The sequence below is a fragment of the Anopheles ziemanni genome, chromosome X (genome assembly GCF_943734765.1).
Source record: "Anopheles ziemanni chromosome X, idAnoZiCoDA_A2_x.2, whole genome shotgun sequence".
Classification (NCBI taxonomy): Eukaryota; Metazoa; Arthropoda; class Insecta; order Diptera; family Culicidae; genus Anopheles; species Anopheles ziemanni.
In genome coordinates, this window is record NC_080707.1 from 1,536,913 (window position 1) to 1,562,986 (window position 26,074).

Consider the following 26,074-nt stretch of genomic DNA (forward strand, 5'->3'; position numbering starts at 1 on the left):
ACCAGCAGCAGCTGGACCAGCAACAGCAGCAACACCGGCTACCGGAGCCGCCAGAGCTTCTAGGCCAGAAGCAAAGCTATCACCAACATCACCAGCAGCACAATCAGCCGGAGCAGCACAGACTCCACCGGGAGCAGCAACAGCAACAGCAGCAGCAGTCGCAGCATATGCGCTTAGGGGGTAGTATTTCATTTCACGAGCATAGTGCAGCGGCGGCTATGAAGTGTACTAGTACGGACGACTTGGGAACTGCTTGCTGTCACAGTTTTGTGGCTGCAAACGACGCGGAGACGCGGCACGCAAACTCCGTCTGTCACATTCACTTAGAGTAAGCGGCTGCAATATCTTGAGCTCTCGGACGGCGCCGGCCCTCCTTGCCACCAACAACCCCTATTTATATCCCGCTGCCCATGTAAATGTATTGTTCTTCTTCCTGCGCCTACCGCCAGAACCGGTTTCAGCTAGCTCAATAGACAACCACAACCGGTTTTTGTTTTTGGATTTGCAGTACCTGCAATTCCTTGTTCCACGGTATCGTCCTTTGCAACCTCTATGTAACCAGGTTTGTTCCCTTCCTAGTCTCAGTGTTTCCGTTCATCGCCTCACATACGCTGAAACAGTGGAGAATTGAGTAGCCCAGGTGCGTTCACCTCTCGGTCACTTGCTTGTCGACATACATATGTGCAATAGGGACGTGACGTTTTTCCCCCGCCGGAGAAACTCAATTAAAGCAGGCTCAAGCTTTGGAGTGTCCACACCACCAGCCGCCTGAGCCATTCGCTCTACTAGTTAGTAGTGAACAAATCACTCGGGGGGGAAAAACTTGTTTGTTAGATTGTTACCACATCCTATCCGCTACCTGTTTACGTTCAAGACGGTTAACTTCTGCGCCCATATTGTAAGCTGAATCCCAATCGAGTTTGGTTTTGCGTGTGTACTAGCGGCCTATCATGAGTTTCTTCCACCTCACCGGCAGCGAATACCCGTCCCTCCGTAAGACACACGAAAAGCATCACGCTGTGGTGAGACAAAACAGCAGAACGAATCCTTCCGGCAAAGGTATAAAGGCCCTAAATGGTACTGAACCATGAAGTGCCGGACGGGACTGTCGTGCAGCAAGAAGCAAGGCGTACTACTACCTATGCAGTGTGTTACGATTGTTTTTGTAATACAAGTACCAGTATCAAGCATATTAGCCCGTACCTAATGGCATTACAGCGTTGAAGTTAGTTGAATCCTAGTTTGATGCGTAGCACTATCTTAACCTATATCACCATAGGTTTTATGTTTCGTTGTTTCCGACAGCCATTGTTAACGCTAGCCGCATATCATATCTCTATACCAAACCATATTACGCTATTTGTAGCTTAAATGAGCTAACCTCTCACGCACAGGCTCTCACGTTGGAGGCCATTATTGAACTATGCTATCTGTTCGGTGTTTGCCGTCTTTTTGGCGTTAATAGAAACCATTATGTTTCCCTCTCCCAAACCCCGCTAGCGAGTCCTGTGCGCAGCAAGTCTCCGGGGTGGACCTAGAATAGACTAGATTAGTTTTGCAACACTCTGTTTCTATTATATTTTCCCTAGTATTCGCTATACACCTATATACGAAATGTTTAGTATAGTAAAATGCATGAATTGCAAAAACCTGTAGCCCTGGATATTTCTGTTCTGTTTACTTCTGTGGTGCTGCCTTGCAATAGAATCGCTCAAGTACTTTAGTAAATTAATACTGTAATACCCCTACAACACCTTCCACTCTGTGCAACAGACGCGCACTGTATGGCGTTGCGCGTTGCAACCGATCCTCGGTTGACTTTCGGTAGAACGACAAACATTCTGCTTAGCACACACACACTGCATTCCACTATGCGGAAAAGGTGTCGACCGTAGGAAGAGGGAGGGGGAAGGAACGAAGGAGCTCAACCACAAATATTATTATTACAATCTGACAGCGTTTCATATCTTCTCTAGTCATCATGTAGTACATGTTTTTCGTTTGCCGAAGAGTAGAGGTTTTGCAAAAGGATTTTACCAGAACGCGCAAATAATTGGGTCGGAGCCATTTATACGAAACGGGTGTATTAAGGAAGAAAAACCCCACAGTATATACCATGAGCAACTGTAGTTATATATGCATGTCTGACTGTGTCTTTATCGTTAGAACACTTCATCCTCCACGACTTAACATCTCCACCACCAAATCAGGAAGCGGAACTGGAGTGTGCGTACTACCCTCTCCCGGCAGAAGAGTTTTTCGAGCTGCGCTAGTAGCAAAAGATTTTTGGTTTGTTTGGTTCTGAAGAGAGGGTTCCATTATGTCCCGAATTAGGGCGCTATGGCTGTATGATGTGGAACATATAAGCCGACCGGTTTGGTGATAGAAAAGGTTTGGGAGGGACGATAGGGAAATATAGCAGCACAGAGACCCCCAGTACCTATGTTCACTAAAACACACTCATGCATGCACACATACACTCTCTCACACACATACTCAAACACACACACACACACACATGCGCGCGAAATTACAATGTCGCCGCTTCCTCCATTATTCCTTTACGGTCAACTGTGGACGATCATGCTCCAAACGTCAGTGCAATATGAAGGATACCTGATATCTGCTAATGGTGTTATTGTCGTGCCCTAGGATGAGTTGTCGTGTATGTGTGTTTGCGTGTGTGAGCCTGAGTGTACTAAAGAAGAACACTGAGTCTTTCGTTTCATAGAGGACGCCATAGGGATCGGTCGACCGCTTTGGACTACTCTAGTTATCGCTAGAACAATAACATTTGAGTGAATGGAGCAGAGGAAAGCATAAAGCAGATGCGAGATGCGGTGGTTAGGTCCGATTCAGGTTGGTGCACTGGTGGTTTGAACCGGAAGGACCTGTCGGAAGCGCGTGTGTAACGATGGAAGCTAGGTTTGTGTGTTCGTATTATTTGGTTCTGAGTGTAGGAACGCCTCCGGACTGTGTGCAATCTTGTAGCCAAATGAATGACAAAACATCCCCGTTGTTGTCCGTTAACATATTGATAACCGTTGGAAAAGTGATGGCAAGCCGAAGCGAATGCACCAACTAATTGCTCTTTCGTGCAGTGATCAAGTCAACATCTCTGTCGATCGATTGAAGTTGAGTTTGGCTGCCGTTTTTTGTAGTCCCACAAATGATTCGTTCGCTTCGGGCGCTAGACGGGAAGAAGGAGTGAAGTGTGAAAACAGGAAGGCCCTCAGCCTGTAGCTTGTCGAGGAATAGTATTTGTGTGCGCGTCTGCGGGTGCAAACAAGCTGTGTCCCAACCATAGTGTGTCCAGTCACGCAAAAAGCATTCCGATGTCCCTTGCGTACTCTCAGTAGGAGCAAAGTTTTGTCGGCCAGAAGTAATGTTAGTGCAACGCAAAAGCCAGTTTCACCACCAGACGCCTGATATAGCAGAAGGACCTGGTGTAGGAGCAAAGGGATAACCGCTAGTACACTGTACCGGCCGAGTCGTATATGTGTATGCATAGATTTATAGACCTCTAAATGTATGAGCGTGTGTGTCTCCGGTATGTATGTGTGCGTGTGTGTGTGTGTACGTGTGCGAGTGTATGCGTTTAGTTGAATGGTATTGTATGTAAGTAATCTTTGCCATGTATATGTATGTAGTAGATATGTATACATTGCGCAGAGTATTTATGCTGGTCGCCCTCATGCACAAAACGTAACAAAAAAGAAGGAAAATGGCAGAATTATCATAGGCAAGCGTTTTAATACACTAATCATGTGCAATATAAACTCACGATTTTATGTTATTTATGTTACAGATTCTTTGAAATTCTGCTTTGTTTATTTACTTGAATTATACATATTTACATATGTATGCGTTAAACTTATTGCTGCGTTATTACGCAAAAGAAAAAAAAAAGTAACAAAAAAAAACTAGCAAACCTCCCCCTTCCCAACTATCTGTTACCGCCAGAAGAATATTTTACGTTTTACGTTTTACAACACCTTACTTTTACCTTTATTGCGTATATAATTAACTTAATGTATAACGTACTACCTCATTTTGAATGGTTGTATTAGTGTACGAACTAATTGTGTATTTTTCCGTATTACATTTTGAGTTTGTTGTGAATTGTTGTTACTTGTTTTTTTTTTTAATTATTATTATCTTTAATCTCAAAAGACAAGATGGAATTCTGGTAGTTTACTGCATTTTTCCTTCCCGATGGGCAGAAACATGTTTTTTTTTTTACGTAACGTCGTAGATATTATTATGTGTTTATGTTTTACTGGATAGGAGCGAGTCTTATACGCGCATGGGAAAACGGGCCACGCAAAGTAAGCTGTTCGCTAGTCTATGTTAATCTTAGTAAGAAACGGTTCGAAACTCTCGTTCTCGACGTCGCGACGGGTAAAAGGAAACACGCATTCTATGAAGCGAGCTTTGGACCGGGCGGCTATATCTACCTAATACTCTACTGAATGTTCTACTTTAACGATGTTTGTTTCATCATAAGTTTAATTTATTAGCAACAACCCCCGTGTAAGGCTAACACCTCATTATCGTGTAAGGAAAATTTTGCCAAGATTTAGCGAAACGCTGTATGCGTGTTTCGACATTTACTTGATGTAACGGGCCGTTTGCGCCAGAAGCTAAAGCTATCCAAATGTCTTACCTTGCGCTGACTGCTTCTTATATAAGTGCAGTGCCTTTGCGGCGGGTCACACATCCCTCTACTGAGTGTAGTCAGATGCAGCGAGATGCAAACCCCCCAGTGCCGTGTCCAAAAAACCGCTCGGACGCCAGTGGAAGTGATCTTTTCCTTTGTTTTGTTTCTCTTAGTTCTTGAATGTTACAGTTTATATTCCAAACGGTAGGGCAAAACTCTGCTAACTGGCTCCCTTCCGATACTTTGGTTACAAGTCTTAGCTTGTCACATTTATGGATATGATAGAACAAACACAGTAAGACAACAAGTAGCCAACTTACAATACCTTTTCGATTAAAAAAAAACACACATTTTACAAACGGGCAATTCTTCTCCGGTGCAATGAAAATGACTCCAAAACAGTTAGCCAAGTCGCTACAATGACGATGACATGCATTTACATTACTGCATGTAGTGTTACTACAGAGTAGAGTAACAATACTGATTTAGACGTTACACAAATTTTCAATAGAGAAAGCGAATATCTCTCGATATTTTTGTTTCCGTTTCCTTAGTTCGTAACTCAATCTCATTAAGCTAAATAAGTCGAAAAAAGTAGCAGCTCGAGGCGACTCGTATGACACGTTTCCTTTCGGACGCACCTGAGCTTGAGCTCCACACTGCAACAAACAGCTTAACAGATACCGGCATGATTTGACCAGTTGTGTAGAACTCACTAGCCTTCCAACCCCCATTTTGTTTTGCTGTTTTTAGTTTATGTTTTACCAACTGCAATCATTCTTTTTGAACATTCAAGATCGAAAGGTCGAATACGTTGGACTTAGTGTGATAAACAGACTATTAGTATTCTCTGATCTGTCAACTCTCTCAACCAGTGTCCGTGGGAGCTGTGTCCATGGATGTGACATTGCGGCCCAGTCTGTTCAGGAGCTGGTGGGGCAGCTTCTTCTGTTTTGTTTTACGAGACGTTAGCAATGTTGGAGCAGCTGCAAAGTAGTGTAGTGCGTTTGGGTAAAGAAATGCTTTATGGTATTTTAATATCTTCTTTTGGTTTTGTTTTCCATTTCGTATTGTGCCGCCTTGCGCTACGAATTATAAACAATGTCCTGTTATATTAACTACTTTAAAAACACGTTACAATGTTCGTCACTGTATCGCCTCCGTATCTTACCATTAGAAATCATACGTGCAATAATCACTATTTATGTTTACGATTATTCGGTTAAAATAAGTAAAGACCACTCAGCGAGGTAGAAGAGGGAGGGGAAAATGTTAAAACTCAGAAACAAGACAAGAAAACAATTAAGGAAAATGAACGGACAAGAGAGTGGTCCGAAATTCAAGTGGAATTTCCCAAATCTGATCATTTGTTCAAATGCTAGATGAACATTAATTTTAATCTCTAAATATTGTTCGATTCTTATACTATATTTAATGTTTATGATTGTTCTTGTTATTCTCCGTTCTTCTTTTCTGGCGGAATATCATTGAATCTTACCTGATGTAAATGTAACAAAAAGGAAAACAAAAATGAGAAAACCAGCGGCAAAATAGGGAAAAAATTGAACGGAGCATTAAAAAAAGCTAAAATCCTATTTGTTATAATTTATACTAAAATAATTTATATTTGATGACTAAAAGACTTAATAAAACAAAGCAAAGAAAAAAAAACATCACCTCTTTCTATAGTTTATTGGTTACGGCTAGCTTTATGTTATGTTTTCTGGACCTGCACAAACACAAGCCGTTATATAATACATAGTCATGTATATTATACATTCCTGATTGTATACAACTATGCTGTTCAGTACACCGTACATGTCTCGTAGTTCATATAAAACCAGACCTGCAGCCTTAGGATAGAAGGAAGGATCACGGAAAGAAAGAAATTGTAGTATAATTGCACTCGGTTGCGAACAAACATGTGTAAAATTGGTTGAGCTTAAATAGTGTCATAACGTACCTTTTTACTTCACTGTTTGTGTTTTGATTTTTTGATCCAGCGGATTGCGTGTATTAACTAACGATGTCAGGAAAGCGGTGTTGATTTGTTTCCGGGATTTCGGTAAATATAACCACTACTTGCTGTGGGTTCATTTAAGTTCAGAAGCGGATAAAAAGCGGATTTTCTGATGTAAACATAGAACACCATGCCTAGATGGTTAAGTGCACAATTCAGTGACTCGTTGACTAGGACAGTGTGAAGTACGGCAGTGAATAATTTCGATGTTGTGTTCCACTCATTGTTACCATTACGACGACGGAGCGCTGGTAAGAATATCATCTAACAAAGGTTGTAAGATGGGCATGGCGTATACAGTCCGTTCTTTTCTGGTCCGGAAAAGACGTGAACTAAAGCGTATGAATCTTAACGTTGTGGTGCTGCGCGTCAAATCTGCTAAGTGAACTTTAAGTATTCAGTCAAATCTGAGTATCTCGCCTGAAGACATTGCCAGCAACATTATATCGCAGGAAGGCTCATCACCTCTTCGATCCTTGTCCCAGAATACGTTAGATAGTTTGAGCTCTCCATAAGATTAAACAAAAGCGGTCTATTATGGTTAAGAAGCGTATCAAGATGTCGATGTCTCCTCGTGTAGAACGTACGAACGTTTTCCCCGATCTTTGTACATTTTCGAGTTGGATGTGGGCGTTATTAGTTCAAACATCACAATTTACAGTCGTGGTACTTTAACTGTGTAAACCGTCAAGGTTACTGTGAAGTTTCTTATGAGTCATTCTTTTTTAGTCTGTTTCATGTAATACGTACCATTTTGTACGGGTGTTCAAGCCGAAGATTCTACAAATATAACTTGAAAACGAGTGATGTTAAATAGTTCGAACGTGTTTCGTTTCTTGATTAAAACGCATCGTCAGCAATAGTTAATTTTATTCCAGTGAATCTTATACGTATGACTTTAAATAACATGTTCGTCAACAGAAGTCGATCGTTCGAACTATATAATAGTTATAACTTCAAATTATCTATTATTGAACCTTAATTGCACATAAAATCTATTTCCTTTTATTCTCTATTCTACACTTTTCTTGTCTTTCTTTTTCTGTTCTCTTTCTACTTCTCTTTCTATTTATATTACAATTACGTTAATTTCTCTCATCCTGCTAATTTCGAGATAGTTGGCGTTTTAGTTAAACTCATGTACACTTTTGCTACCTTTTATGCTGCCAAGTTTCTGATTTGATCTAAAAGTACGACTTCTAGTCATTAAAACTACCAGAATCAATCAAAGTTGCACTTTTTTCTTATATTTTTTTTTTGTCTTTTTAAAAACATCTTAAGCGAGCTCTCTGCATCCTTTCATATAAGGAATGGATGACATTCATTTTTGTTATATTACAGCACTGTTTCTTGATAATGTTGAGCAATTGTGCAGGTATTGCAAAATCACATAACAAAAGAAGCAACACTGGCACATGCAAACAACCTTATAAGTATTTGATCTTTTTTCCGGCTACTTTTGCCTTTTAAGATACATCTTCTATCTCTCTATACAATAAGCTTTCACTCGTTTTCGTCGCTTTTGACAATACTTATTCCATTTTTATTGCTCATTTATTTCGTATTTAACCGAAACTTTCTCTTGCTCCATAGGATTTTTTTTTCAAATTTTACAACCACATTTTTCTACATCACTATTCATATCATATTTGCGGGTTTTTCTACCTAACGTGCAATTTCTTATATTTCAATATCTTCTCTTACTATGGTACATCGTTGAACATGCTTGAAGGATATATATATATATATATAAATATATTCTTACTTAAATAACCACGTTGTATTGTTTTCAAATGCCTGCCTTTTATCTTGAATCTTCTCAGAACTGAATGCTCTCACTTAATTTTAGTTAAACCTTTTGGTTCTCTACGACTTTTCCCCTTACACTGTCTTTCCCAGTCTTTCTCTCTCTCTCTCTCTCTCTATCTATCTCTCTCTCTCTCTGTCTCTTTTCATCTTTGTCCTTCTTACTCTACCCGATTTTCGCAATTTTCTCGATTTGTATTTCTCTTTCTGTCTTACCCTCTCTCATCTCTTCCCCTATTTACTGCTCCCGCTATAATTATATCTTTCAACTCTTCTCTACCCGTCTTTAATTAATTTCTTGACTTAGTTATTCTTGCCTGGTTCGACCATTATCATATTATTAGCTTTTCTAGCCTAGACTTGGTTAGAATTGGCCCACGCAGAACTCTACTCCTCTTACATGATCTCTCGAACGGTCTATTCTCCTTCGCGTTGTCTCCCTTTCTCTCTCTTTCTATTTCACTCTCTCTCACTCCCTTTACGTCTTTGTATCTCTCTCTCTCTCTCTCTCTCTCTCTATAGCACTAAATCTTTTTCTCTTAACCCTTCCACTTTTTTTATCTTATCATTCTGAAACATGACTTTCACTCTCGTTCTCTTCTCTTTGTGTTTGTGTTCTAATACTTTAACTTGTTCATTGTCGCGTCCACTTTTTCTACTAGTCAGTCTTTTATGCTCTATGATGTTCCGTTCCGTCCTTCTCAGGCTCTTTTTGCTTTTTCTCTTTCTGTCGTCTCCTCTCTTTATATCTCTATTTATCTCTCTTACTCTCTTTATCATCTTGTGCATCTCTACCTCTCGTATCTCCTCTCTTTCTTCGCTTTATCTCACACACACGCACTTTTCAGAAAAAATCGCTCTTATTTGTTTTAAAGTCACTTCATTGTGTGTGAGAGTGTCAGTCATCTCTTTCTATCTTCTCTCTCTCTTTCTCTCTCTCTCTCTCTCTTTCCTCCTGCTGCCCTAATCCTGTTACACTTCCAGAGCTGAAGACCTATCGTATTGCGCAGATATTCGAGAAGGTGAACTCCCTGGACGAGCGAAAACGGTGCCTACTGTGCGGGAAGGTTGTGTGCAACGTGCGCAATCATTACTACGTGCATTTTCCCGGCAAATACGCCTGCAGCCTATGCACCGCGGTTTACACACGCAGCGATACGTTGCTTATGCACTGCCGCTCCAAGCATCCCGAGCTGAATGTGTGAATATGGTGGCATCGATTCACAAGCGATTGCTGAGCGCACAGCGCAAGGTGTGTGATGCTCAGGTGCGCTCGAGTGCGATCAGTCAGTTCACTTTGGGACAGTTTGCGCCGCCAAAGGCCGAACCGCACGCACCTTCTCGAACGTTAACTATGGTAGCAACCTTCGACCCACTGTTTGTAATTATCTGTAGCATACTGCTGGTCCACCCCAACTTACTTTTTGAAGCTCGAGTGAAGAAACACACCTCTATTTGAAAAACCCCGTAGGCCCTGCAGCCATTGTTAATTTTGTCTTAAACCCTTTAAAACAACAGTCCAAAGCCTCCCGAAGCTCTTATCAGTCGAACTGGGTACGTAGCTGCTTCCATCAATTGTTTCATAGATCGTTGCGCATCGTACCTTAACTGGGGAGAGGGCAGACCGATTCCTATATTTAAGCTTCATTTACGTTCTTGAGCAGTCATACATAGTCAAACATATTATGTGTTTCAGTTCTTACCTGGGATCCAGGATGTGTGAGAAAAGGTTGATCGGAAAATGTTGTACCGACTACGCTACACTAAAATTTCCCTCTGGCGCTAGACGCTGTCATGCAGTTAACAGCGCAAAGGGTGATTATATTTCTACCTGGCGTAATACCAGGTTCCGATTCCGTGGCAACAACAACCCTTTGCGGAAGGATTCTTTATTTTGCAATCCCGCTACGAAAGCTGTGGAAAACACGTTTGTTGTTCTTGTTGATCTTGTATAGAACACCAGAAACCATCAAGGGAAAGCAAATGTTCAAAGTTTTTGTTAGGTTTTGAAACCAAAAACAATTACTTTCATTTTTTAATCTAAATGATCAAATACATTTCTTGCATTTGGCTTTGTCTCTCACTCTCTGTCTTTTCTCTCTTTCTCTCTCTTTTCGCTATTTCTCTATCTCTATCTCTATGTCTATCGTTACCTCTATCTCTATCGCTGCTTCTGTCTCTACTTCTATGTCTATCGCTATCTCTTTCTCTATCTCTAACACTATCTCTATCTCTATCTATATCTCTCTCTGTCTCTGTCTCTATCTTTTTATCTCTTTACCTCTATCTCTATCGCTATCTCTATCCCTACCCTATCTGTATCTCTATCTCTATCGCTATTACTATCTCTATATCTATCTCCATCTCTTTCTATTTTAACTGTTTCTTTTCCATTGATCTTTGAACGTCTTCTAACTTCTTTTTCTATTACTCATACCATTTCCCCTCACTTTCGTTGACTAGGATATCTTTCTCTTACCAGTATATGTTTATCAGTCCCAGTATTACCTGTATTGCGCTACATTTTGTTGAGCTTATACTACCCGTTAGTACTACCATTCATCTTTCGTTTTGCATTTCACTCCATCCACTCCTCATCTCTTCACAGTAAACTGCTCCTATCGTTTGTTTGTTGATACTTGTCTGTACCGAGTTTCGTTTTACTTTCTCCAAACAAATGTAGGAGGTCTATGTATTCTTTTTACGATATGTAGTTATATGTCTTTGCTACCCAGGGTTTGGTTAGTTACCTCCATTTGTTACTGTCATTCCTTCCGTATTCATTTACCCGCAGCATTTGAACCATCTTCACATCCTTGTCATGTATGGATTTTTGTTTGATTGATTTGCTGTTTTGCGTTTCATTTTCTGCTGTGCACGATTACATAAGTACCTTCCTTCCGGACGAGACAAGCGACTGAACAGCAAAATTTAAAAACTATTTCCTCTTTGTTATTCTTATAAGTATTTAACGGTTATTTTCACAAAACCATTCCCCTACCAATCGGTCAGTTAGTTTAACGACGACGATGATTCCATTCTTTTATCCCGAGAGAGAAAGAGAAAATAATGGGATATCCTTTTCCAGTCTCTAAGCGAATTAATGCGAAGTCAATAATATTGCGAATAGTAAAAAATCTCGTGAATAGTAATATATGTTAAGTCGTCATGTATACAATAGTTTCTAGTCTGTTATGATGAGTTGATATGCTACTTACAAAAGTACATTTTCAAAGTAATGTAAGAATCTTATTTTAAGCTAACATTAAGAAAAGTAAAGTAAAGGTATCTAAAACGTATCTAAAACGACCTAAAAGTATAGTACCTCGCCTGAACTCCTGGCCATTCCCACCTACCATACACTACCCAAGATCGTTTCCCAATTTAACGTAGATACTGGTTTCATCCGCTAGTTAGATCATTTAGAGACGGTGTATTGGTTGAGAAAGTATCCTTTTGCGTTCTACAATTGGGACACACTCGGTGTGATGATTCTCATCGAAAGTGTTCGAGGCATTGTGGTATTAACTCGTTTATTTGTAGTTTCCCATCACAACCCCAAACCCTTCCGTCCCTCGGTTTGTTTGGTATGTTTTCATGTGCCTCCAATGTCCATCCTGGCTGGCCTGGTTTCCCCTCTATTACCCCATCATGCTACATCTCTACGTTGAACGTTGTGTTTTGTTTTGTTGTTGAAACCAATCGAAAACAGTACATCCAGGTTGAACATCCGGTTTGTGCCAGCGTACACTTTCTAATGCCAAATGGACCCACAAAACACGAACCCTTCTGCTAGGACGTTAACTACTTGTGACTTGATACGATTTGTAGGACCTTTTACTACTATTACTAACTACTTCTCGCTACTTATTCGCACATTTTGTTGTCTGTTTTGTTTATTCTCTCCTTTGCTTATCCTTACGCAAAAACACAATAAATATTAGTATAAGCCCAAGAAAACCAGACCCCTTTTCAACCCCCCCTTTTTTCTTCCATACCTCCCTGGGGGCCTTCTGCCAATGACGTTGTTGCCCATCGGTGTGTTCTCTGTTCCTTTCTATGTCGGTTGCAGGGCCGGGGGGATGTGGAGGAGGCAGTCGGTACGAACATCACTTATCACGTCACACCAGCAGTATCCTACCATCCAGTCTTGTCTCATCGCCCGATGGTAACGATCTTCCGCACCACACGCATTATCAGCTGCACCATCAGATGTCCTACCATAACATGTTCACGCCGTCGAGGGAGCCCGGCACTGCCTGGCGCTGCCGTTCGTGCGGCAAAGAGGTCACCAACAGATGGCACCACTTCCATTCGCACACGCCCCAGCGTTCCCTTTGCCCGTACTGTCCGGCGTCCTACAGTCGAATCGATACCCTCCGATCGCACCTCAGGATCAAGCATGCCGATCGGTTGAACGCGCCCAAGTTTAGCAATCCCCCGAACTGCAAGCTGCCGATGTAAGGCGCCGGTCACCTTCGGCTCTTCGGTGCAGCTTCCGGCGCGCACCCTTGCTCTGCACACCCACCCTCACAAGCCCACACACACTCGAACACACGTACAATCCGGTTCTCCGATTGCGGATAACCGCGTTACCCGGCTAATGCCGCTGTTACATGGCCACTGTAGTCCGGACGTGCACGTCCGGGTGTGCCTATGCGTGTGTGTATTTGTGGGAGTGCTGTGTGTGCGCTTTCCGTGGTGTGCCACCGGTGCACACGGTGTAATTTTGATCGTCCGTGAGTAACTTCGCCATTTACACCTTCGAAACCACCCGGTGTAGGTTCCGTATTTTCTTTCTTTTTTCTTTGTCTTTCTCTCTCTCTCACACTCTCACTATCTCCTTCTCTTTTTCACTTACTCTTCTCTTCTTTCTTTCTTCTCTTTGCTAGTGACCAGTTTTTTCTTTCTTTTCTTTTTTTTCTGCTCTTCTTATCTTTACGATAGGGTTCTTGAGTCTCTTTCTTACTATTTTTAGTTGGGCCTTGTGTCCTTCTGTTGATCCTTCCTTTTTTCTACTCTTGCCTCCCCCATCTCTCTATCTCTCTCTCTCTCTCTCTTTCTCTATCTCTTTCAATCTCTCCAACACTTCTCTCCCCCTTTCACCCTTTCATCCATTGTTAGCACTTCGTCTCTGTCTCTCTTACTACCTTCTTCTTTCTCTTTGGCTCCTTTAAAGACCTTCCTTTTATTGCTCCTTCTATTACTGACTACTTTTGGAAATCCTTTGGGGATGTTGAGTGCCATACCTGTCCCTTACGAGGACCCTGAACCAAGCAACCCCCATCTCTCGCCTCTCATCACCGATCCTGCAGAGGGTAATAGTACTTCACGTTGGCACATTTGTTACACTCGCCCCAAAACCGGCCGGACGGGTGTTGGTGCGTTGCGTGAAAGGTCGCATTTAAGTGGATCGCCATGTTTCACTTTATTTGCTTATATGTAACTATGCGTACGCAGCCCGTGAATGATCTCAAAGGATCGACTTTGCCCCATCTCGAATTATTGTCCAACAAAAAGGCAAACAATCATTAACGCCACTCGGTTGCTACAGCATCTGTTGCAAGATGCCTCACTGTAGAATTAATTGAACTGCAAGCCTGTGTGCTCGGTTCTCGCACAAAACAAAATAAACCAGCTTGAAGTGAGCATCCAATTTCCATTGTATCTGGGCTGTTCTGCTGTCCAGTTAAACATGCTGTAATGTTTCAGCAGAAAACGTCCCTAGGTTAAACACAACGTGTGCCACACTGACTACACGCAGTTCAAGTTCAGTATTCCATGAGGGGACACGTTCCGAACTGTTCCCAATTCGCTTGGTGACAATAAACACATCACAAGTGTGCTTTGTCTTGGTGGAGTGTTTTAGTATTGAATCTTCCTGGCTGCTGGCAAATGCCAAACGTTGCTGCTGATTCAATTAAAACTTTAATATTGGCAACTGCGGTGTCAATAACAAGCAGCGGTTGAAATATGGTTATCGTGCAGATTCAAATACGTTGTTTTCTTCAATAGTTCGGTATATGAGAATATAGCTAGGGCGGGGAATGATAATAAGCATTTGTACGTCAGAATCAGAATAAACACTGATTGTTAAAATGCAGTTTGGTCTTATCAGCTGAGAAACGGCCAGAAGATAGGGCTCCTGCAATTTGGAATACCAGGGGTACGACGTCCCGATGCTCTCTTGTACGTGCTAGTATGTTTACGTATTTTCAAACGTTGAGTAAAAGTTCGACACACCAACGGTTATTAATTAAAAGATTGATTGAAGTCGCTGGAGTGAGAGTGACCCAGGGTACGCACATTTGGCTAATCATTTATTCAACATTGATAGGTTTATGGGAGCTATATTCAAATCCTAACCCAAGTCCGAACGGTCACGTACGCAAAGAGAAAAAGTCTAGTAAACTCGTAATGGGGAAGGCATGATCGCAGCAGGTATTTACGAAAACCAAACCAAGACAGGTTAATCTTTCTCAGGTTTAGTTCCTCTGGTAGCCACTCGGTTTGAAAACAAAAATTTACGTTCAGTTGCATTGCGACTGTACCCAATTCTCCTTCCATACGGTGCCATATTGACTAACTGAAAAGAAAGCTGCACAATTCCAGGCATATATTATAAAAGTCAAAGGCTCAAGGATAAGTTTTGCCTACCGATTAGCTTCGTAAATAGTCAGTAGTCAAACACCGAGTGCACATTTTAGTCGCTGGCCAGCGAAGTACTAAAATCAATACTCCGCAATAGACGCTGTAAACATTCGTTTTTATGTCTTTTTTTATTTTATATATTTTTTTAAAGGGAATGCTCTCCTAGGCTATGTAAACACACGAAAAGTTAATTTTAAAGCCATAGTGCAACATCACTCCATCTTATGTTCACTGAAAAACTAAAGGAAATATCTACAGATTTATTGTTTCAGAACAGAACAGTTGCTTTGCAAGCAAAATCCCCACCAATAGTGATTTGAAAAAAAGGATTTAATGAAAAAAGGGCGTTTATGATAGTGACTTCTATCGGGACGTCCCTCGATGCTCAACAGTTGACATTTTATATAGCAATGCGGGCCGGATGGAATTCACTAACTAGTGCTTCTGTCTTGCGCCTTTCGTAAGAGACATATCGGCACACAGCAATACAGGACTGCAATAAATGGCAGTATCTTCTATGAGAAGAGCTTAAGAAATAACAAGAACGGGTGCATACTAAGTCTTAAGTCATATTCTTTAGTACAGTTTAAGTACAGTTTAATTTCGAGAGCAACAAAAACAGCTGAGTTACGAAGGAAAGCAGCTGAAATGTCCTCCTCACGATTATGGATTGAATCTCATCTGCACAAAAATTTGAAAGGCAAGAGTACAGTTGTCTGTTTTCGCGCCGGTTCTCCACTCCCTTTCGGTTCACCCTGTTTTGCGTTTCGTTCGTTTCGTTTCCTTCAGTTGGCCCAGGCCCAGTCGCCTACCACTCGTTCATTGTGCTAGTAGAAACATATTTGGCTTTGAACATAATAAACAGAAGAAATATATAATCCTATGGAAGCTCAAATCTAATTAACAAGTCGTCGCGTGCCCGCTCGCATTGGGCCGCGGCTCTCTCTCGTAACCAATGTTTGTTCAAAATAAAAAAAAATGAAACCCAACCTTGTAAATTTGTGAGGAATCGCACGGCAAGGATATACGGTCCCTTACCCGCCGTCGCTAAACGGTTCTCTCATCAACAATACGAATCATCAAAGTTCTGTGAAACGACTAACATGCGAAATTGAAGCTGGGAAATTCGTTGATGCCAACAGTACGGTGCTGAAGCAGAGAGAAAAGCAGAAATTTAGAAATAAATACCACGTGAAAAGGAAAACCTCGCGCAACGAATGTCATAAGGGAACAAAAAAAAACGCAAGACAAAACAATATAAGTCTGAAAATGAATATAGTGTGTATAAACAAAAACAAACCAGCATGTATATATTCTAAGTTCTGCCATACACTCCAAGCGAAAGTTAGTTTTTTGCTAAACATTACTAAAGCGCATAATGACGCTGATGAAAAAATCTTTTCCGGTGTTTGCTTCCGGTAAGGAACCTATACTTTACGCTGTACGCGTCGTGCTAAGTAAAACTCGTTCTCCTCAAAACCCACACCATTCTAGCCATTCTTCTACGCTGATCATTTCTAAACACCGGAGAGGAAAATATACGTTATACGTAAACCTAGTTACCAGACAGTTTCAAATGATTTCAACGTATTAATCTAGAGTAAGAAGCAGTTTAGCTACCAAGGTTTGAAGCTTGTGTGTGTGTGTGTGAGCGTGTGTGCGCGTTTCGTTCGAAAGTTGATTTGGATTGTTGGGTAGCCCAAAGAAGCTGCTTACTCTATTTGATCGAATTTCATGTTATTTCAGTCGGTTAACGACTTTAGCCGAGAAAGTTTCTTACACCAGCAATCCGTTTTGAGACACCCACACGATCGAAGCACGGATATATTTTCAAACGAGTTGTAAATAATTCGCAACCATTGCAAACACATCAAACGGAAGCTAAGGCTCGGTTTTAAAATCATGAAACAAGCTAATCAAACGCAGCAATTTGAAGCCCTTTCTGGAAGAATATATCGTAACGTACGCAATGCCATTCCTAAAAACATATTGACATATTGAGAAACGAAACACACGAAAAAATCAACAAATACATTATCCACGATAGTATGACAGTAAAGCCAATAAAAATATGCATGATCAAAATGGACAGACATAAAGTTTTTTTAATCTCATAACCTTTTTGCATGCACTTAAAAGTAAGATGAATTTTAAACTAAAAATAAAACAAAAAAGAATATAACATTGCAAAGATTTGATCGTATTTAATATAATCAATTTATGTATACAATCAAAACAGCAAAAGAAATCAAGTACTTGTGTAAAATAAAACCAGAAGCCGATATAAACATGTAAAAGAACCTATAGACGTTATTAATATGAATAACAATTGAAATAAGAAGTTTTATTATGATAAATGAAACATTTGTTTGAGAAAGTAATAATTTAAGCATCAGTAGAAATTGAAAACAAAAACATGACATAGAATTTTTACAACACAGCAGAAGGCATATTATTAATATTACGAGCAAGGTAATGAGCGTTTGTAGTTTTTATTGCAAAAAAAAACAGAAAAGGGAAACAACTGCAAAATAAATGCTGTACGATTGTCTTCAGCAGGCAAATTATACGATTGGAGTGGAACACACAATCTTTCAATTTTAATAAACATAGTCTAACAATGATATGCTTACTATTCTATTAGGCATCTACTGGGTTCCTTAGATAATCAATTATCTTTTCTGGATGTTTTCGCATGGAAAACAAGAATAGTCCTATATATTTCTTAGAATTAAACGAAAAATACGCTAGATTTGGAAAACAAATGAAATGATATCGAGGCCATCCTTTTTCATCAAGGAAAAAAGTGTAAAATAAAAAAAACTGAAACAAATCCAAATCCATCCGGTACCACACTCACTGGGTATTTTCTTTACCGAACCCCGGGCAAACACCGAGGAGGAAGGATGAAGGGTAAATTTGAAACGGTGTAAAGTAACATAAAACCTTTACCGACTAACCTAAGACATGATAATATTACACACAGAGGTACAACTTGTATGATATGATTCAAATCGGATCGGAATTTAAGGATGCTTATGTATCAAGGTAACGTATTGAACGATATGTTAAACAATAAATGCCTATCTATTCTATTGCAATAACAAATCCAGCTATTTAAGTTTTCTGTTGATTTCATGTGGTAAAATTGTACATTGTTATTTGTTAACGTAGCTGCTTTTACAACTCATGGCGATCCTTATAGCTTTTCATAGTTTTTCATCCGAAAGCCTCAACATTTTGAGTTCGACCAAACAGTGTATATTTCTAATTAACTGAGGCGGCGTTGTCGACTAAAACTGAACGTTATTGCTGAAGAGGAGGTCCAGCAACGTTCGTCTACATCGAATCCATTTGTAAGCAACATTCAGTTGAGCGGCGTCGAAAATCCATGGAAATGGTTGTTGTCAGCGAGGGTGAATTATTTTCAAACTACAAACTCCCACAAACGGTCCGTTTTCGTATTTCGAAACGTTCCCGGTGTGTCCCAGTTCCGTGGAGCGCCTTAATGCGCAGTATAAACGCATGCGGTACGGCGATCCTTCGGCAACGGGTTTTGACGTTTCGTTGCTCAATTTGGCAACCCTGCTGAAAACTGTGTATACAAGCGAAGGCGAGAATAGTGGGAAAGGAGAAAAAAACACACAACAGAACGCTTTCGAACGCGTTTTGATGCACGTTCCCTCCGGTGTTTGGGTTTTCGCCTAGAGTCCGGGAGAGCGCCTGGTCGTGTGTGCTTGGGCGTCGGTTGCTAGATTTGGTGCTCGGTCGTCAAACATTGTGTTTACCGTAGAATTTGTGTTCGGTTTTCGGGCGAGTGGCAACGGTGCGGTTGCAGTTATTAATAGGAAGGCAGTGATTTGTTCCGTCCGACGCTTGCGGCGGCGGTTCGACGGCAGCGCGGCGACCGGAGCTGCTGGGCATCTTCATCTTCTTCCGCACGAAGATGCATATCTCGCTGGCGTGGGTGTAGTGCCATCGGTGTAATACGCGGTGCAAAGAGTAAGGACACGCACGAGCACGCACATACACACAACACGGTTCCGCGCGTACATTATGAAATCTGCCGGATTTGCCGCTCGGGCCACAATGGACCATTAGCGCCATCCTGCCGAGGAGGGAACCCCGCATAGGAGAAAGGTATCAACCGTTTTACCATTCTTGCGAATCGCCGCGAAACAACCTGAACGCTGCGCATCTATCAACCGAGCGCAGTAGGCCAACCGCATCAATACAAATTTATCCCGTAAGTTTTAGCACCGACAATTGTGCGCCAACATAGAATATGGTCGACAATGTTTACCTTTCCCACCTCTTTCCGGCCTCTTGCATACACACACACGCACACATGCGCACATACAGCGTACATCCTTGTGATTTTCTTGAATGCTTTCCTTACCCCCAGAACGTTTCCTGTTGAGGTGAGATTTTCCCTCACCTCACCCCATGCTCCAAGCGCGTGTAGTTTATCACCCGCCGGATCATGTATTCGCTTGCGGCGAAGAAGTAGAAGCAGAAGGAAAATCCCGCGACTGTTGACCCATAAAGTTGTCTTGTTGTTTGGCTGGGCTCGCGACTCCACTCCGGTTGTCACGGAATTGCGTGCGGTTGGTTGTTGTGCTTTTCTTTTTCTATCCACCCTCTTTGTTTCGTGTTTCAGCAGCTAACAACAAAATTGTCAAAACTATGCTGGGCTTGTTTTTTTAGCAAACATTTTAACAAGACGCAAAAGAGTTTTAAAAAACCCGTGGGTAGCTCTTCACAATACTTACCCTTTTTTGTTTTGTTTCGTCACTTACATAAACAACATAAATGCTGAAATCTTCTCGCTGATTTTCAGTGCGCGCCTTTTTGCGCCGTGTAACGACAGTTGGACAGTCCAGTTGCTTAACACTCTGCCATTTTGCTTTCAGGAATCGTTTCACCATCACATGATAGGAATAGGTTCGATCATTAATCTTCCCGATCAGGAAATCGTATAAAGTTTGAAGAAAATACTTTACGAAGCTTTGACTACAATAACATATTTTTCTTTTAGCAAACGTTCTTCACAAAACAAAAATTTGCCTTTATTAACTCGACGGTAAACCGAGGCAAGAAACGCTTTAAAGCGAATCTTTCCAATTATTCATCTGTTCAAACGAAGGCAGCATAATCGGTTACGATAGAAAAAAAACATTTCAATAACGGGAGTCCAACGAGATTATTGAAGTATTCGTTAATTGACTGAGCAATCGCCTGTTTGACGGAGCATCATACAAAAAAGAAAAGCTGCCGTTCCTGTGAATCATCTGGCATTCGTGCCATATGATGGTCACATACAAATTAAATATCGACGAAACATTCTTCTAAAAACACCCATTCGTTGGTTTAATTAATCGCAGTAGCTAATGTGCTTGTTTTATTACTGCGTAACTGCAACTTTAGTACTTGGTTTTGGTTGATTGAGTAATAATTCGACATAATATATGCCAATGCCCGCCCATGATTGCATTTACCTTAAGATTTCGATACACTTTAAATGTAAAGATAGTTTTTAGAAACGACGATCGGAATGGAGATGAAAAGTTCACTTTCAAATGTACACTGGTAGATTGATTGATGTTGATTGAAATGTATGATGAACGACTTTATGATGCTTAGAAATGTTACTTTGAACTACTTTAATCCAACATGTTAACAAAACACAGTACAGTACAAACCGGTCGCTACAGGTTCGGATTATCGTTCGTAAAATAATGTAAAGAAAGCATTCTCGAAAAAAGTACTATAATATTTTGTTCAAGGATTGATAATCTTAAATTATCTATAGTAAAAAAGAAAACAACAACCTCTATAGATGTTCCAAGCTTCATGATTTTCCTACGTTTTAAATGATTAAGACTCCACAAGGCCTTACGAACTAATTGGTGCTAACGAATGCGGTCTGTGGTTCGAATTATCCGGATGTTTTTTTTTCTTTTGCCACAGATTGGCGCTTCGTCCTTACGCCTTCCTGTGTGACGCAAAGTTTTTCTTTGCTATTGTTTCATGATAGCTGTAGCGTTACATGTACGCTCATTGTACGCTTTCGAACTGCAATGTTTGTCATTTTGGGTTTTATTTTGAACTCTTTACAACTCGTTTGTGAATTGTTCCTCTTCTTATTCGGTTTTGGTTGTTTTTGGTTTCGTTTCGTTTTGGCTTTAAATGATAAACCGATAGTGTAATAAATACTAATACAAAGTTGCGTGTGCGTGTGGTTTAATAAAGACACCCTACGAGCAGTCTCACCGGTGACTGGAATTGGTAACTAGTGTGTGGCGTTGTAAATGCACGACGTCGCGCGAAAAAAAAAGCCTAAAGTATAGACACTCGAATAGACCTCCGCTGGTCAGTCGTAGTACTGCGAATCCTTGGTGCCGCAGCATTTGGCGAACTTGGCGCTCAGGTCCTCCATGCAGAGGCGCGTGTCCTCCTTGATCTCCTGCAGTTTGATGCGCACCTCCTCCCGCATCAGGATGTAGCACATAGCGACCAGGCCCATGCCGAGCAGCATGTAGATGAAGTTGATGACCAGCTTGCTGGTTTTGGTCTCCTCCTCGCCGGTGCCGGGCACGAGATCGCCGATGCCGATCTTGCACAGGCTGGTCACGCAGAAGTAGGCCGAGTCGAGGTAGGACCACTTCTCCCACTCGGCGAACATGACCGTGCCGGTCGCAATGTAGATGGTGATCACCCAGAGGCAGGCGGTGGACGGCACGATGATGCGCTTGCGGGGCCCCGCCAGCCCAGAGCCGTCCTCGAGCGCCAGCTCCTCGTCGCTCCGGTGGCTGCACTCGTGCAGCCAGGTGTAGATCCACTTGAACGTCGACGCCAGCACCTTGCCCATGTTCATGAAGTACAGGATGTAGAGCGGGATGCCGAACGTGGCGTAGATGACGGTGGCGCCTTTGCCCCACGGCGTACGCGGCACCAGGTTGCCGTAGCCGATCATCGTGAAGACGGCAAGGCAGAACATCAGCGCCGCCGAGTAGCTCCACATCTTCTCCGGCGAGTGGTAGTCGTAGCCGCGCCGGATCGCGTCGGCCAGCTCATCCTGGTGGCGCTTCAGCACCAGGTCCGCCTCATAGTACCACATCGAGCTGTTGAACAGGTTCAGCTGCTCGGTCACGTTCCACAGCTCGGCGGCGCAGTTCCGCTGCAGCGCGTTCACGTGCTCCATCAGCGGGTTCGGCTCCCGGCCCTCGATCTTCACGAAGCTGGCGGCGCCGATCAGCGCGTACGCCACGATCAACCCCCCCACGCCGACCTGTGTGCACATGAACGCCACGAACTTGCGGCAGCAGTCCTTCATCCGCTCGCGCGGATCGCTGATCGTCGTCGACGAGGAGCCGCGGCTCCGCACCGACGAGCGTTGCCGGATCATAGTTTGCGGACTTCACAACTCCTCCCACCCACCCACCAGCCACAGCAACAAACACTAACTAACAACCTTCAACTCCGCAACTCCGTGTATCACTCCGGGAACCGACTGCGATGACCGACAGGCGATCCGAATCAGAAAAAGAAAATCACACCACCCAGTGGAAAAGGAAAAACTTCCTAACTCAGTGCGAAATAAACACTACACACACACACCGCGGTCCGCTGCCCGCTGCTGCGCAAAACAAACACACACACACACGCACACAAACAATGGTTGGCCGAAGGAGGAGGTTTTTCCTGTTTTCCTTCTCGCTGGATCTTCGCCTCCTGCTTTTTGATTGTGGGTCACAAAAGGGACGAACACTGCGGAAGGCTGGCCCAGGAGCAGTGTCCAGCACTCGAACGAATCCGGTTGATCGTGTTGGATGGAGCTCACTGACACTGGCCAACGACGACGACGACGACGACGACCACGGGTTGATGGGGTGTTCAGCTCGGCTGGTGTCGAATACTGGTTCCACGCATGGTGTGGTTTGGCGCTCGCCGCGAGTTCGATTGGATGCGATCCGCGCTCTCTCTCTAGTGCTCGCCGTGCGAGTAAAATTAGACGCAAACAAGAACTAATTTTAAACTTTCCCGTGGCCAGCAGCCAGCAAACCCTGCGCCTCCACTGCTCCGGCTCTGGGACTCTCTGCTTACTCTAGCTCGAAGATGACGACGGCGGGCGATGGCGAAGGAAGGAGAGGAAGGTTTCCACCCGATCGCGCATTCTTACGTGCTTTACGATAATGGACACCCCTTGGTGGTGCCCTTTGTCGTTTGCCGGCATTCGATTGCCGTATTGGATGACGCGCGAGATCATCCCAAGCGTTTGGGGCTTGGGAATGTGGCATTTTTGTTTGGTGATCAAAACATGCGAGCTCCAGAATTCCAATACAATCACCTTCTCACCCCTATCATTCCATCTTCTTACACCTATAGCGGACGGTTGATGTTGAATCGACGCAGCACGCAAATATGAGTAACATTCGCTGCAACGAGCCACCGGCGACCGCAACCACGTCCCTTGCCGGTAAGGACACCGACGGCGACACGGGCCCGTCCATCGCACAGTTTCAGCCGCAGCCGCAGCAGCAGCAGCAGCAACCACAACAACTGGCCACCGCCGCTGGAGCACCGGTCGACACCAGCAAGGGTAACCCGTGCCGGATAAACGGGGTGAAGGGGTACCAGAACCGCACGAATAGTATTATCTACTGTCCGCCGCTGCTGCGCACCAATCCGCAGAAGGACAAATGTAGCGCAATAATTTATTTCGGAGGCGATGTACAGGTAAGCGAATGAGCGATGCGACTGTTTCCAGCCAAAAAGCAACCTAATACCCTCGATCTCCCCATCAACCGTGCCACAACGCGTAGGACATTCCGGAGAAGATGGAATCGAACCGGGACAACAAGAACTACATCAAGTGGAACCTCGAGAACACGGCGTTACTGCTGCGGGAATCGTTTCCGCAATCGCACATCATCGTCGTGCGTCCGATGCGGATGGAGTACAGCACGTTCAGCTGCTTTGACAACTTCGTGCGTGGTAACAACGCCGGTATACCCGACCACACGCCGATGCACTTTTCGCTGCAGCACCTGGAAGAGTAAGTCGGGAGGGGGGCGGTCGCCTGTTTCGCCGATGTTGCTAACGCTTCACTTGCTTCGTTTTAGGCTTCTGATCAACCTGACCAAAAAGCTGACCAAGCCGATTCTGGATCAGGAATTTCTCCACAAGCTGCTAGCCGCCTCCAGCTCGAAATCGCTCGCCAGCGATATGTCCTGCAAGCAGTCGAACAATGTCGATTTATTACAGGTGCGTGATTTACTTACCAGGGTTTCGTTAATATCACTGGTGATGGATACCGTAAGAAACATGTTTACAAATTTCATTCGTTCATTCCAGAGCGATATCTACGATTCCGCTGGCGGCGATTCGACGAATGAGAGTGACTTGACGGATTTGCTGTGGTGGCGCGAAAATCTTAACCTAGATAAAGCTAGTCTCAAGCTGATCGGCTTCAGCAAAGGCTGCGTCGTGCTGAACCAGTTCATCTACGAGTTTCACTACTATAAAACGCTAACGCCCGACGATAGCACGATGATGCGCCTGGTGTCCCGCATTACCGACATGTACTGGCTGGACGGTGGCCATGGCGGTGGCAAGAACACCTGGATCACGTCGCGAAGCCTGCTAGAGACGCTCTGTCGGTTGTGCATTAACGTGCACGTGCACGTGACACCATATCAGATACAGGACGACCACCGTCCGTGGATCCGGAAGGAGGAGAAAGCGTTCACCGACCTGCTGAAGCGACTCGGGGCGTCGTTCGACCGCCACCTGTATCCGAGCGAGGCCAACTCGACCAACCTGTACACGCACTTCGACGTGCTCAACCGATTTCGGCAGCATCAGATGAACATCTTCACCCAGCAGCTGCACCAAACATCACAGCAACCGATTGTTCAGCACACCGCGCCCGGCGCCTACCGGTCGGACGCGGCGCCGGACGTCACCGATAACAGGGAGTACGCGCCGGACGAGTCAGCGCTGCACAAGGACGCGATGGAGACGGAGGAGGCCGGCGACGATGCACCGCCGTCGGAGTCCGCGCTGCAGGAGATCGAGCACGATGCCGACATGCATGACAACTGACAATCAGATCGCGACTACATGCAACTTATTTCGGTATTCATTTAGGGAGCGACGACGACGACGACGACAACGACGACGATGTAGTCGATGGTCCCGAACACGCAATACTTACATCATTCAAGTGACGATTGCCATGTTAGATTGTACCGTGCATTCCCTAACTCTATCGCGTATCTTTTTGTACATTTAAGTATTTTAAAACTACGATTTGTCATCGAACACGTACTACTATCTAGAGAAGTAATTTATCCGTAAGATCTACCGAGCATTCGCATTAGGGGTGACCCCAACCCCTAAACCGCGCATCTCGTTTTAATTAACTTTTAAAACTCAGCAATCATTAGCAATCATCAGCAATTCGCATAGACAGTACCTGAAACAAGAATGAAGCAATCCCATTTTTAGGAAGTATCTTTAAAAAATTGCTTGTGAACGAGCCACCACTCAGGCATTGCTGTGAAACGGTTAACACAACTTATACCAGCGTGTGAATGTGACGTACAGCCGGGTTTTAATTTGTAATCTTTCCGTAACAGTTTGGCAGGGACACCGTTTTACTCAGCTAACTTTGTTTCGTTGATAGTTTAAACTGTGTTCTTTCCAATCCAGTTATTTTATCGGTACATGGAGCAAGTGTAGCGATTACTGTACTCTGCTATTTACCTTTCAAATGCCGTTTGAGAAATATCTTCATCAGGGCCAAAAAAGTCGTCTCAAATAGACGTGCTCCGGATATGATTAGACATACACTTTGGCTGGTATAATTAGTGTTGATGAACGCAGATTTTGGAGCCATCGCATAAAATCGCTAGAAAACTGTACTGTAGGGG

General features: G+C 43.2%; 3 protein-coding genes across 3 annotated transcripts in view; 2 read left to right on the forward strand and 1 right to left on the reverse strand.

The window, feature by feature from the left end:
• Positions 1-12,950, forward strand: part of LOC131290464 (FMR1-interacting protein NUFIP2-like) — a 14,103-nt gene extending 1,153 nt beyond the window's left edge. Inside the window, exon 2 of the mRNA XM_058319612.1 lies at positions 12,559-12,950. Within this exon, the coding sequence (XP_058175595.1) occupies positions 12,559-12,950 (392 nt within the window). The remainder of the gene's footprint in view (positions 1-12,558) is intronic.
• Positions 12,951-18,796: 5,846 nt separating this feature from the next.
• Positions 18,797-25,698, forward strand: LOC131290400 (mitochondrial protein C2orf69 homolog). Its single transcript, XM_058319554.1, has 5 exons — positions 18,797-19,383; positions 23,526-23,876; positions 23,963-24,195; positions 24,263-24,404; positions 24,495-25,698. Exons 2-5 carry the CDS (start codon positions 23,562-23,564, stop codon positions 25,242-25,244), a joined length of 1,440 nt encoding a protein of 479 aa, XP_058175537.1. The 5' UTR covers positions 18,797-19,383; positions 23,526-23,561; the 3' UTR covers positions 25,245-25,698.
• On the reverse strand, positions 21,511-22,545 carry LOC131290401 (TWiK family of potassium channels protein 18). Its single transcript, XM_058319556.1, has one exon. The coding sequence runs from the start codon at positions 22,543-22,545 to the stop codon at positions 21,511-21,513; it is 1,035 nt and encodes a 344-aa protein (XP_058175539.1).
• Positions 25,699-26,074: the final 376 nt, after the last annotated feature.

Coding starts and splice junctions, on each gene's coding strand:
- LOC131290400 (XM_058319554.1), top strand. CDS start 23,562: ATGAGTAACATTCGCTGCAACGAGCCACCGGCGACCGCAACCACGTCC. Junction 24,196..24,262: donor TCGCTGCAGCACCTGGAAGA/GTAAGTCGGGAG, acceptor GCTTCGTTTTAG/GCTTCTGATCAACCTGACCA. Junction 24,405..24,494: donor ACAATGTCGATTTATTACAG/GTGCGTGATTTA, acceptor CGTTCATTCCAG/AGCGATATCTACGATTCCGC.
- LOC131290401 (XM_058319556.1), bottom strand. CDS start 22,545: ATGATCCGGCAACGCTCGTCGGTGCGGAGCCGCGGCTCCTCGTCGACG.